Source organism: Oncorhynchus nerka, linkage group LG14 (assembly GCF_034236695.1).
Source record: "Oncorhynchus nerka isolate Pitt River linkage group LG14, Oner_Uvic_2.0, whole genome shotgun sequence".
In the NCBI taxonomy this organism is placed as follows: domain Eukaryota; kingdom Metazoa; phylum Chordata; class Actinopteri; order Salmoniformes; family Salmonidae; genus Oncorhynchus; species Oncorhynchus nerka.
The window spans coordinates 97,883,946-97,898,801 of record NC_088409.1 but is presented as its reverse complement, the minus strand read 5'-3'; the positions used below and the strand labels follow the sequence as shown (position 1 = coordinate 97,898,801).

Below are 14,856 nucleotides of genomic sequence, written 5' to 3'. Positions count from 1 at the left end.
CGAGCAAACACACACACACACACACACATCAGTGTAATAGCACGGACGAGCAAACACAACACACACACACACACACACATCAGTGTAATAGCACGGACGAGCAAACACACACACACACACACACACACATCAGTGTAATAGCACGGACGAGCAAAACACACACACACACACACACACATCAGTGTAATACGAGCAAACACACACACACACACACACACACACACACACACACACACACACACACACACATCAGTGTAATAGCACGGCAAGCAAACACACACACACACACACACACACACACACATCAGTGTAATAGCACGGACGAGCAAACACACACACACACACACACACACATCAAACACACACACACACACACACACACACACACACACATCAGTGTAATAGCACGGACGAGCAAACACACACACACACACACACACACACACACACACTGATGAGATGAAAGATAAATAAAAAATGAATAAACTTACTGAAAGTCTACCAGACTGATGCCGTTTCGTTCGTACTCCTGCAGCAGCAGTAACAGATTCTGATCTGCACAGAAAAGACGTGTCAGACGACTGTAGAACAGAAGACATTTAAAAAGCACACAGGAGGAACAGCTCTGTTACCTGTAGTACTGAGAGTAGCGCCGTACCCTCCCAGTAGGACTACGAAGTGGCTGCTGCTACAGACAGCAGGACTTCTCTTCACTAGGCTGAGCAGGAGAGAGACCAGGGCCTCTGGAAGAGAGAGCAGACAGAGAACTGTGTGTTAACTAGTGTTCAGTGTGTTACATAGTGTACAGTATGTTATAGTGTTTAGTGTTACATAGTGTACAGTGTTACATAGTGTACAGTGTGTTACATACAGTGTGTTACATAGTGTACCGTATGTTATAGTGTTTAGTGTGTTACATACAGTGTGTTACATAGTGTACAGTGTGTTATACAGTGTTCAGTGTGTTACATAGTGTACAGTGTGTTACATAGTGTTCAGTGTGTTACATAGTGTACAGTGTGTTATACAGTGTGTTACATACAGTGTACAGTGTGTTACATACAGTGTTCAGTGTGTTACATACAGTTTTCAGTGTGTTACATAGTGTTTAGTGTGTTACATAGTGTTTAGTGTGTTACATAGTGTTTAGTGTGTTACATAGTGTACAGTGTGTTACATAGTGTACAGTGTGTTACATACAGTGTGTTACATAGAGTATGTTACATACAGTGTACAGTGTGTTACATAGTGTTTAGTGTGTTACATACAGTGTTCAGTGTGTTACATAGTGTTCAGTGTGTTACGTACAGTGTGTTACATACAGTATGTTACATACAGTGTACAGTGTGTTTAGTGTGTTACATACAGTGTTCAGTGTGTTACATACAGTGTGTTACATACAGTGTACAGTGGTTACATACAGTGTTTAGTGTGTTACATACAGTGTTCAGTGTGTTACATGGTGTTCAGTGTGTTACATACAGTGTGTTACATACAGTGTTCAGTGTGTTACATACAGTGTGTTACATACAGTGTTCAGTGTGTTACATACAGTGTACAGTGTGTTACATACAGTGTGTTACATACAGTGTACAGTGTGCTACATACAGTGTTCAGTGTGTTACATACAGTGTTCAGTGTGTTACATACAGTGTACAGTGTGTTACATACAGTGTACAGTGTGTTACAGTATTCAGTGTGTTACATACAGTGTTCAGTGTGTTACATAGTGTGTTACATACAGTGTACAGTGTGTTACATACAGTGTTACATACAGTGTGTTACATACAGTGTACAGTGTGTTACATACAGTGTGTTACATACAGTGTGTTACATACAGTGTGTTACATACAGTGTACAGTGTGTTACATACAGTGTTCAGTGTGTTACATACAGTGTGTTACATACAGTGTACAGTGTGTTACATACAGTGTGTTACATACAGTGTTCAGTGTGTTACATACAGTGTGTTACATACAGTGTACAGTGTGTTACATAGTGTACAGTGTGTTACATAGTGTAGTGTGTTACATACAGTGTTCAGTGTGTTACATACAGTGTACAGTGTGTTACATACAGTGTGTTACATACAGTGTACAGTGTGTTACATACAGTATTCAGTGTGTTACATACAGTGTGTTACATACAGTGTGTTACATACAGTGTGTTACATACAGTGTTCAGTGTGTTACAGTGTGTTACATACAGTGTGTTACATACAGTGTTCAGTGTGTCACAGTGTGTTACATACAGTGTACAGTGTGGTACATACAGTGTTCAGTGTGTTACATACAGTGTACAGTGTGTTACATACAGTGTACAGTGTGTTACATACAGTGTACAGTGTGTTACATACACTGTGTTACATACAGTGTACAGTGTGTTACATACAGTGTGTTACATACAGTGTGTTACATACAGTGTACAGTGTGTTACATACAGTGTACAGTGTGTTACATACAGTGTTCAGTGTGTTACATAGTGTGTTACATACAGTGTTCAGTGTGTTACATAGTGTGTTACATACAGTGTTCAGTGTGTTACATAGTGTTCAGTGTGTTACATACAGTGTGTTACATACAGTGTGTTACATACAGTGTTCAGTGTGTTACATGGTGTTCAGTGTGTTACATACAGTGTGTTACATACAGTGTTCAGTGTGTTACATACAGTGTGTTACATACAGTGTTCAGTGTGTTACATACAGTGTACAGTGTGTTACATACAGTGTGTTACATACAGTGTTCAGTGTGTTACATACAGTGTACAGTGTGCTACATACAGTGTTCAGTGTGTTACATACAGTGTTCAGTGTGTTACATACAGTGTACAGTGTGTTACATAGTGTGTTACATACAGTGTACAGTGTGTTACATACAGTGTACAGTGTGTTACATACAGTGTACAGTGTGTTACATACAGTGTACAGTGTGTTACATACAGTGTTCAGTGTGTTACATACAGTGTGTTACATACAGTGTACAGTGTGTTACATACAGTGTGTTACATACAGTGTTCAGTGTGTTACATACAGTGTGTTACATACAGTGTACAGTGTGTTACATAGTGTACAGTGTGTTACATAGTGTAGTGTGTTACATACAGTGTTCAGTGTGTTACATACAGTGTACAGTGTGTTACATACAGTGTACAGTGTGTTACATACAGTATTCAGTGTGTTACATACAGTGTGTTACATACAGTGTGTTACATACAGTGTTCAGTGTGTTACAGTGTGTTACATACAGTGTGTTACATACAGTGTTCAGTGTGTCACAGTGTGTTACATACAGTGTACAGTGTGGTACATACAGTGTTCAGTGTGTTACATACAGTGTACAGTGTGTTACATACAGTGTACAGTGTGTTACATACAGTGTGTTACATACAGTGTACAGTGTGTTACATACAGTGTGTTACATACAGTGTACAGTGTGTTACATACAGTGTACAGTGTGTTACATACAGTGTTCAGTGTGTTACATAGTGTGTTACATACAGTGTTCAGTGTGTTACATACAGTGTGTTACATACAGTGTACAGTGTGTTACATACAGTGTGTTACATACAGTGTTCAGTGTGTTACATACAGTGTGTAACATACAGTGTGTTACATACAGTGTACAGTGTGTTACATACAGTATTCAGTGTGTTACATACAGTGTGTTACATACAGTGTGTTACATACAGTGTGTTACATACAGTGTTCAGTGTGTTACAGTGTTCAGTGTGTTACATACAGTGTACAGTGTGTTACATACAGTGTGTTACATACAGTGTGTTACATACAGTGTACAGTGTGTTACATACAGTGTACAGTGTGTTACATACAGTGTTCAGTGTGTTACATACAGTGTGTTACATACAGTGTACAGTGTGTTACATACAGTGTGTTACATACAGTGTTCAGTGTGTTACATACAGTGTGTAACATACAGTGTGTTACATACAGTGTACAGTGTGTTACATACAGTGTACAGTGTGTGTTACATACAGTGTGTTACATACAGTGTTCAGTGTGTTACAGTGTGTTACATACAGTGTGTTACATACAGTGTTCAGTGTGTTACAGTGTGTTACATACAGTGTACAGTGTGGTACATACAGTGGTCAGTGTGTTACATACAGTGTACAGTGTGTTACATACAGTGTGTTACATACAGTGTGTTACATACAGTGTACAGTGTGTTACATACAGTATTCAGTGTGTTACATACTGTGTGTTATATACAGTGTGTTACATACAGTGTGTTACATACAGTGTACAGTGTGTTACATACAGTGTGTTACATACAGTGTGTTACATACAGTGTACAGTGTGTTACATACAGTGTGTTACATACAGTGTACAGTGTGTTACATACAGTGTACAGTGTGTTACATACAGTGTGTTACATACAGTGTGTTACATACAGTGTACAGTGTGTTACATACAGTATTCAGTGTGTTACATACTGTGTGTTATATACAGTGTGTTACATACAGTGTGTTACATAGTGTTCAGTGTGTTACAGTGTGTTACATACAGTGTACAGTGTGTTACATACAGTGTTCAGTGTGTTACATACAGTGTGTTACATACAGTGTACAGTGTGTTACATACAGTGTACAGTGTGTAACATACAGTGTACAGTGTGTTACATACAGTGTACAGTGTGTTACATACAGTGTGTTACATACAGTGTGTTACATACAGTGTACAGTGTGTTACATACAGTGTACAGTGTGTTACATACAGTGTGTTACATACAGTGTGTTACATACAGTGTACAGTGTGTTACATACAGTGTGTTACATACAGTGTGTTACATACAGTGTACAGTGTGTTACATACAGTGTGTTACATACAGTGTGTTACATACAGTGTACAGTGTGTTACATACAGTGTGTTACATACAGTGTGTTACATACAGTGTTCAGTGTGAAACAGTGTTCAGTTTGTTACATAGTGTTCAGTGTGTTACATACAGTGTGTTACATAGTGTTCAGTGTGTTACATACAGTGTGTTACATAGTGTTCAGTGTGTTACATACAGTGTGTTACATACAGTGTGTTACATAGTGTTCAGTGTGTTACATACAGTGTTACATACAGTGTGTTACATACAGTGTGTTACATACAGTGTGTTACAGTGTGTTACATACAGTGTGTTACATACAGTGTACAGTGTGTTACATACAGTGTACAGTGTGTTACATACAGTGTGTTACATACAGTGTTCAGTGTGTTACATACAGTGTTCAGTGTGTTACATACAGTGTTCAGTGTGTTACATACAGTGTTCAGTGTGTTACATACAGTGTGTTACATACAGTGTGTTACATACAGTGTGTTACATACAGTGTACAGTGTGTTACATACAGTGTACAGTGTGTTACATACAGTGTGTTACATACAGTGTTCAGTGTGTTAAATACAGTGTGTTACATACAGTGTACAGTGTGTTACATACAGTGTGTTACATACAGTGTACAGTGTGTTACATACAGTGTGTTACATACAGTGTACAGTGTGTTACATACAGTGTGTTGCATACAGTATTCAGTGTGAAACAGTGTTCAGTTTGTTACATAGTGTTCAGTGTGTTACATACAGTGTGTTACATAGTGTTCAGTGTGTTACATAGTGTTCAGTGTGTTACATACAGTGTACAGTGTGTTACATACAGTGTGTTACATACAGTGTTCAGTGTGTTACATACAGTGTACAGTGTGCTACATACAGTGTTCAGTGTGTTACATACAGTGTGTTACATACAGTGTGTTACATACAGTGTGTTATATACAGTGTGTTATATACAGTGTGTTACATACAGTGTGTTACATACAGTGTGTTACATACAGTGTACAGTGTGTTACATACAGTGTGTTACATACAGTGTGTTACATACAGTGTTCAGTGTGTTACATACAGTGTTCAGTGTGTTACATACAGGGTGTTACATACAGTGTTCAGTGTGTTACATACAGGGTGTTACATACAGTGTGTTACATACAGTGTGTTATATACAGTGTGTTACATACAGTGTGTTACATACAGTGTGTTACATACAGTGTGTTACATACAGTGTACAGTGTGTTACATACAGTGTACAGTGTGTTACATACAGTGTGTTACATACAGTGTACAGTGTGTTACATACAGTGTTCAGTGTGTTACATACAGGGTGTTACATAGTGTTCAGTGTGTTACATACAGGGTGTTACATACAGTGTACAGTGTGTTACATAGTGTGTTACATACAGTGTACAGTGTGTTACATACAGTGTGTTACATACAGGGTGTTACATACAGTGTTCAGTGTGTTACATATACCGGACCATTATAGTTGTATCGGTATGGATCTGGAAGTGAACGGAGAAAACGGGGGGGGGTTATATGCCCCCCCCCCCAAAGATAACCGGTGCTGGGCAACGCTCCCCCAAAGATAACCGGTGATGGGCAAACCCCCCCCCCCCCCCCCCTAGCTAGATGGTGCTGGGCAACGTCCCCCAAAGATAACCGGTGATGGGCAACCCCCTCCCCTAGGTAGATGGTGCTGGGCAACACCCCCAAAGATAACCGGTGATGGGCAACCCCCCTCCCCCTAGGTAGATGGTGCTGGGCAACGCCCCACCAAAGATAACCGGTGATGGGCAACCCCCCATCCCCCTAGGTGGATGGTGCTGGGCAACGCCCCACCAAAGATAACCGGTGATGGGCAACCCCCCATCCCCCTAGGTAGATGGTGATGGGCAACCCCCCCCAACTAAGGTCCTGTTCTGTACCTTTAACCTGTGTGTTCCCACTAAGGTCCTCCTCGTCTCCCAGCATGATGGGTAGAAACAGGGAGTGGCTGGAGGCCATCATGTGGATGGTAGGTAGAGGAACCAGGTCTTTAGGTCCTTCACTACCTCCATACATCAGATCCAACATCCTGTTTAGGGTGCTCAGGAAGTTAGGGTCTCTGTAGCGACACCTGGGAAGGAAAATATTCTCCATAAACACTAGACATGAATATGTCAAGTGGAAAATACATCTCAGACTAACCTGGTGAAATAAAAGGTTAGATAAATCACATGACCCCTGAGGGACCCGACAGACCCCCCGACAGACCTGACAGACCCCCCGACAGACCCCCTGACAAACCCGACCTGACAGACCCCCCCACGACAGACCCCCCGACAGACCCGACAGTCCCCCCGCACAGACCCGTCAGACCCCCGACAGACCCGACAGTCCCCCCGCACAGACCCGTCAGACCCCCGACAGACCCGACAGACCCCCTGACAGACCACCCCGACAGACCCCCCGCCCCCCCCGACCCCAGACCCCCTGACAGACCACCCCGACAGACCCCCTGCCCCCCTGACAGACCCCCCGCCCCCAGACAGACCCCCGACAGACCAGACAGACCCCCCGACAGACCTGACAGACCACCCCCGCCCCCCGACAGACCCCCCCCCCCCCCAGACCCGTCAGACCCCTGACAGACCCGACAGACCCCCTGACAGACCCCCCCGCCCCGACAGACCCGACAGACCCCCGACAGACCCCACCCCCCCCCCGACAGACCCCCCAGACCCCCCGCCAGACCCGACAGACCCCCCGACAGACATGATATACATTTATATTCAACAGAAGAGTTGTGTCTGAATAAAGGATCTTACTTCAGTCCAGCCTTGACAAAGCTGTTCCATTCTGCTGCTGTGATGTCTTCTGGAAAAGTCTGAGGGGGGGGGGGGGGGGGAATATAAAAGTTTGTTTCTGAGTTACCAATGTAGTCCCGCGTGGCTCAGTTGGTAGAGCATGGCACTTGTAACGCGAAAGGTTGTGGGTTCAATTCCCACAAGGGGACCAGTACGAAAAACACATGCACTCCCTGCTGTAAGTCGCTCTGGATAAGAGTGTCTGCTAAATGACTCAAATGTCAATGTACAACAAAACCAACGTAATTTAAGTTGACATATCAACTGAAAACATCTCATGACCTCTGGTCAACAGTAGCGCATTTATATCAGGAATAGAGAGTCATTTGCGATGTGGACAACAGGTGATAGACTGTGGACCCACCAGCAGTACAGTCAGTCTATTCAGTATGCTGTCCTCCTGTGTGAGTGGTGCCGTGTTCTGGTCTCTGTTGTGACCGTAGGAAGAGCTCAGCCACCGGAGGGCAGCAGAGAGCACCGAAGTCCTCCACAACTCCAGCTCCTCGGGACAGACAGACAGCACAGCACTTATGGGGTCCACCAGCTGCCATCTGAAGGGAGGGACAGAGAGAAAGGAAATACACCTTGTTGATACATGGCCCCCTGTAACCTTAGTAGAGTTTAACTGAAATAGGCTGACTTCCTAATAAATGGCACCGGAGGGGATGACTTATTTTATACATAAATGTTGCTGCTACCGTGTCTCTTATGACCAAAAAGAGCTCCTCACCTCGAACGAAGATGACATTTTCAACCTCTCCCTGACCGAGTCTGTAATAAATCCATGTTTCAAACAGACCACCATAGTCCCCGAGCCCAAGGAAAGAGAAGGTAACCTGCCTAAATAACTTCCCCGAGCCCAAGGAAACCTGCCTAAATAACTTCCCCGAGCCCAAGGAAACCTGCCTAAATAACTTCCCCGAGCCCAAGGAAAGAGAAGGTAACCTGCCTAAATAACTACCGCCTTGTAGCACACTCATGTCGGTAGCCATGAAGAGCTTTGAAAGGCTGGTCATGGCCCACAACACCATAATCCCGGAAACCGAAGACCCACTTCGATTTGCATATACCGCCCCAACAGATCCACAGACGACGCAATCTCAATCGTACTCCACACTGCCCTTCCACACCTGGACAAAAAGGAACACCTACGCGAGAATGCTATTCATCGACTACAGCTCAGCGTTCAACACCATAGTGCCCTCAAAGCTCATCACTAAGCTAAGGACCCTGGGACTAAACCACTCTCTCTGCAACTGGATCCTGGACTTCACGACGGGTCGCCCCCAGGTGGTGAGGGTAGGCAGCAACACATCTGCCACGCTGATCCGAGGGATGGTGCCCCTCAGGGGTGGGTGCTCAGTCCCCTCCTGTACTCCCTGTTCACCCATGGCTGCGTGGCCAAACACGACTCCAACACCATCATTACGTTTTCTGACGACACAACAGTGGTAGGCCTGAGCACCGACAACGATGAGACAGCCTATAGGGAGGAGGTGAGAGACCTGGTCAGGTGGTGCCAGGACAACAACCTCTCCCTCAACGTGAACAAGACAAATTAGCTGATCATGAACTACAGGAAAAGGTGGGCCCGAAAAGGCCCCCATTAAAATCAACAGGGCTATAGTGGAGCGGGTCGAGAGTTTCAAGTTCCTGGTGTCCTCATCACCAACAAACTAGAATGGTTCAAACACACCAAGACAGTTGTGAAGAGGGCACGAGAACACCTATTCCCCCTCAGGAGACTGAAAAGATTTGGCATGGGTCCCAGATCCTCATCCCCACTTGGTATGGCAACTGCTCTGCATCCGACCGCAAAGCGCAACATAGGGTAGTGCGAACAGCCCAGTACATCACTGGAGCCAAGCTTCCTGTCATCCAGGACCTCTATACCAGGCAGTGTCAGAGGAAGGCCCAGTACATCACTGGAGCCAAGCTTCCTGTCATCCAGGACCTCTATACCAGGCAGTGTCAGAGGAAGGCCCAGTACATCACCAGGGCCAAGCTTCCTGTCATCCAGGACCTCTATACCAGGCGGTGTCAGAGGAAGGCCCAGTACATCACCAGGGCCAAGCTTCCTGTCATCCAGGACCTCTATACCAGGCGGTGTCAGAGGAAGGCCCAGTACATCACCAGGGCCAAGCTTCCTGTCATCCAGGACCTCTATACCAGGCGGTGTCAGAGGAAGGCCAAAAAAATGGTCAAAGACTCCAGCAACCCTAGTCATAGACTGTTCTCTCTGCTACCGCATGGCAAGCGGTACCAGAGCTCCAAGTCTAGGTCCAAAAGGCTCCTTAACAGCTTCTAACTCCAAGCCATAAGACTCCTGAACAGTTCATCAAATGGACACCCGGACTATTTACATTCCCCTTCGTTTTTACACTGCTGCTACTCACTTTACCCCTCCCTACATGAACATATTACCTAAATTACCTGGACTAACCTGTACCCCCTGTATATAGTCTCATTACTAACCTGTGCCCCCTGTATATAGTCTCATTACTAACCTGTACCCCCTGTATATAGCCTCATTACTAACCGGTACCCCCTGTATATAGTCTCATTACTAACCTGTACCCCTGTATATAGTCTCATTACTAACCTGTACCCCTGTATATAGTCTCATTACTAACCTGTACCCCTGTATATAGTCTCATTACTAACCTGTACCCCTGTATATAGTCTCATTACTAACCTGTATCCCCTGTATATAGTCTCATTACTAACCTGTACCCCCTGTATATAGCCTCATTACTAACCTGTACCCCTGTATATAGTCTCATTACTAACCTGTACCCCCTGTATATAGTCTCATTACTAACCTGTACCCCCTGTATATAGTCTCATTACTAACCGGTACCCCTGTATATAGTCTCATTACTAACCTGTACCCCCTGTATATAGTCTCATTACTAACCTGTACCCCTGTATATAGTCTCATTCCTAACCTGTACCCCTGTATATAGTCTCATTACTAACCTATACCACCTGTATATAGTCTCATTACTAACCTATACCACCTGTATATAGTCTCATTACTAACCTGTACCCCCTGTATATAGTCTCATTACTAACATGTACCCCCTGTATATAGCCTCATTACTAACCTGTACCCCTGTATATAGTCTCATTACTAACCTGTACCCCTGTGTATAGTCTCATTACTAACCTGTACCCCCTGTATATAGCCTCATTACTAACCGGTACCCCCTGTATATAGCCTCATTACTAACCGGTACCCCTGTATATAGTCTCATTACTAACCTGTACCCCCTGTATATAGTCTCATTACTAACCTGTACCCCTGTATATAGTCTCATTACTAACCTGTACCCCTGTATATAGCCTCATTACTAACCGGCACCCCCTGTATATAGTCTCATTACTAACCTGTACCCCCTGACTATAGTCTCATTATTAACCTGTACCCCCTGTATATAGTCTCATTACTAACCTGTACCCCTGTATATAGTCTCATTACTAACCTGTATATAGTCTCATTACTAACCTGTATATAGTCTCATTACTAACCTGTACCCCCTGTATATAGTCTCATTACTAACCTGTACCCCCTGTATGTAGCATCATTACTAACCTGTACCCCTGTATGTAGCATCATTACTAACCTGTACCCCCTGTATATAGTCTCATTACGAACCTGTACCCCTGTATATAGCCTCATTACTAACTGGTGCCCCCTGTATATAGTCTCATTACTAACCTGTACCCCCTGTATGTAGCATCATTACTAACCTGTACCCCTGTATATAGTCTCATTACTAACCTGTATATAGTCTCATTACTAACCTGTACCCCCTGTATATAGTCTCATTACTAACCTGTGCCCCCTGTATATAGTCTCATTACTAACCTGTACCCCCTGTATATAGTCTCATTACTAACCTGTACCCCTGTATATAGTCTCATTACTAACCTGTACCCCTGTATATAGTCTCATTACTAACCTGTACCCCTGTATATAGTCTCATTACTAACCTGTACCCCCTGTATATAGCCTCATTACTAACCGGTACCCCCTGTATATAGTCTCATTACTAACCTGTACCCCTGTATATAGTCTCATTACTAACCTGTACCCCCTGTATATAGCCTCATTACTAACCTGTACCCTGTATATAGTCTCATTACTAACCTGTACCCCTGTATATAGTCTCATTACTAACCTGTACCCCTGTATATAGTCTCATTACTAACCGGTACCCCTGTATATAGTCTCATTACTAACCTGTACCCCTGTATATAGCCTCATTACTAACCTGTACCCCCTGTATATAGTCTCATTACTAACCTATACCCCCTGTATACTAGATGCTGTTCCTCCACTAACCTCATTGCAACTCCCCTCCAAGTCTCCGACCACTACCTTGTATCCTTTTCCCTCTCGCTCTCATCCAACACTTCCCACACTGCCCCTACTCGGATGGTATCGCCCGTCCCAACCTTCGCTCTCTCCCCCGCTACTCTCCTCTTCCATCCTATCATCTCTTCCCTCTGCTCAAACCTTCTCCAACCTATCTCCTGATTCTGCCTCCTCAACCTCCTCTCCTCCCTTTCTGCATCCTTTGACTCTCTATGTCCCCTATCCTCCAGGCCGGCTCGGTCCTCCCCTCCCGCTCCGTGGCTCGACGACTCATTGCGAGCTCACAGAACAGGGCTCCGGGCAGCCGAGCGGAAATGGAGGAAAACTCGCCTCCCTGCAGACCTGGCATCCTTTCACTCCCTCCTCTCTACATTTTCCTCCTCTGTCTCTGCTGCTAAAGCCACTTTCTACCACTCTAAATTCCAAGCATCTGCCTCTAACCCTAGGAAGCTCTTTGCCACCTTCTCCTCCCTCTTGAATCCTCCTCCCCCCCTCCTCCCTCTCTGCAGATGACTTCTAACCGACCATTTTGAAAAGAAGGTCGACGACATCCGATCCTCGTTTGCTAAGTCAAACGACACCGCTGGTTCTGCTCACACTGCCCTACCCTGTGCTCTGACCTCTTTACCCCCTCTCTCTCCAGATGACATCTCTGCGTCTTGTGACGGCCGGCCGCCCAACAACCTGCCCGCTTGACCCTATCCCCTCCTCTCTTCTCCAGACCATCTCCGGTGACCTTCTCCCTTACCTCACCTCGCTCATCAACTCATCCCTGACCGCTGGCTACGTCCCTCCCGTCTTCAAGAGAGCGAGAGTTGCACCCCTTCTGAAAAAACCTACACTCGATCCCTCCGATGTCAACAACTACAGACCAGTATCCCTTCTTTCTTTTCTCTCCAAAACCCTTGAACGTGCCGTCCTTGGCCAGCTCTCCCGCTATCTCTCTCAGAATGACCTTCTTGATCCAAATCAGTCAGGTTTCAAGACTAGTCATTCAACTGAGACTGCTCTTCTCTGTATCACGGAGGCGCTCCGCACTGCTAAAGCTAACTCTCTCTCCTCTGCTCTCATCCTTCTAGACCTATCGGCTGCCTTCGATACTGTGAACCATCAGATCCTCCTCTCCACCCTCTCCGAGTTGGGCATCTCCGGCGCGGCCCACGCTTGATTGCGTCCTACCTGACAGGTCGCTCCTACCAGGTGGCGTGGCGAGAATCCGTCTCCTCACCACGTGCTCTCACCACTGGTGTCCCCCAGGGCTCTGTTCTAGGCCCTCTCTATTCTCGCTATACACCAAGTCACTTGGCTCTGTCATAACCTCACATGGTCTCTCCTATCATTGCTATGCAGACTGTACACACAATTAATCTTCTCCTTTCCCCTTCTGATAGACCAGGTGGCTAACCGCATCTCTGCATGTCTGGCAGACATATCAGTGTGGATGACGGATCATCACCTAAGCTGAACCTCGGCAAGACGGAGCTTCTCTTCCTCCCGGGAAGGACTGCCCGTTCCATGATCTCGCCATCACGGTTGACAACTCCATTGTGTCCTCGTCCCAGAGCGCTAAGAACCTTGGCGTGATCCTGGACAACACCCTGTCGTTCTCAAATAACATCAAGGCGGTGGCCCGTTCCTGTAGGTTCATGCTCTACAACATCCGCAGAGTACGACCCTGCCTCACACAGGAAGCGGCGCAGGTCCTAATCCAGGCACTTGTCATCTCCCGTCTGGATTACTGCAACTCGCTGTTGGCTGGGCTCCCTGCCTGTGCCATTAAACCCCTACAACTCATCCAGAACGCCGCAGCCCGTCTGGTGTTCAACCTTCCCAAGTTCTCTCACGTCAACGCTCCTCCGCTCTCTCCACTGGCTTCCAGTTGAACTCGCATCCGCTACAAGACCATGGTGCTTGCCTACGGAGCTGTGAGGGGAACGGCACCTCACTACCTCCAGGCTCTGATCAGGCCCTACACCCAAACAAGGGCACTCGTTCATCCACCTCTGGCCTGCTCGCCTCCCTACCACTGAGGAAGTACAGTTCCCGCTCAGCCCAGTCAAAACTGTTCGCTGCTCTGGCCCCCAATGGTGGAACAAACTCCCTCACGACGCCAGGACAGCGGAGTCAATCACCACCTTCCGGAGACACCTGAAACCCCACCTCTTTAAGGAATACCTAGGATAGGATAAAGTAATCCTTCTCCCCCCTTAAAAGACCTAGATGCACTATTGTAAAGTGGCTGTTCCACTGGATGTCATAAGGTGAAAGCACCAATTTGTAAGTCGCTCTGGATAAGAGCGTCTGCTAAATGACTTAAATGTAAAATGTAAATGTATATAGTCTCATTACTAACCTGTACCCCCTGTATGTAGTCTCATTACTAACATGTACCCCCTGTATATAGCCTCATTACTAACCTGTACCCCTGTGTATAGTCTCATTACTAACCTGTACCCCTGTGTATAGTCTCATTACTAACCTGTACCCCCTGTATATAGCCTCATTACTAACCGGTACCCCCTGTATATAGCCTCATTACTAACCGGTACCCCCTGTATATAGTCTCATTACTAACCTGTACCCCCTGACTATAGTCTCATTATTAACCTGTACCCCCTGTATATAGTCTCATTACTAACCTGTACCCCTGTATATAGTCTCATTACTAACCTGTATATAGTCTCATTACTAACCTGTATATAGTCTCATTACTAACCTGTACCCCCTGTATATAGTCTCATTACTAACCTGTACCCCCTGTATATAGCCTCATTACTAACCTGTAC

The 14,856-nt window shown here is 45.3% G+C and overlaps 1 protein-coding gene across 3 annotated transcripts in view; it reads right to left on the bottom strand.

Moving 5' to 3' along the window:
* Window positions 1-14,856, bottom strand: part of urb1 (URB1 ribosome biogenesis homolog) — an 85,717-nt gene that overhangs the window by 24,042 nt on the left and 46,819 nt on the right. For all 3 annotated transcript variants that reach the window (XM_065000595.1, XM_065000593.1, XM_065000594.1), the window contains 5 exons: window positions 8,054-8,240; window positions 7,651-7,709; window positions 6,769-6,959; window positions 633-743; window positions 492-555 (listed from right to left, as the gene is read on the bottom strand). In XM_065000595.1, the coding sequence (XP_064856667.1) occupies window positions 492-555; window positions 633-743; window positions 6,769-6,959; window positions 7,651-7,709; window positions 8,054-8,240 (612 nt within the window). The remainder of the gene's footprint in view (window positions 1-491; window positions 556-632; window positions 744-6,768; window positions 6,960-7,650; window positions 7,710-8,053; window positions 8,241-14,856) is intronic.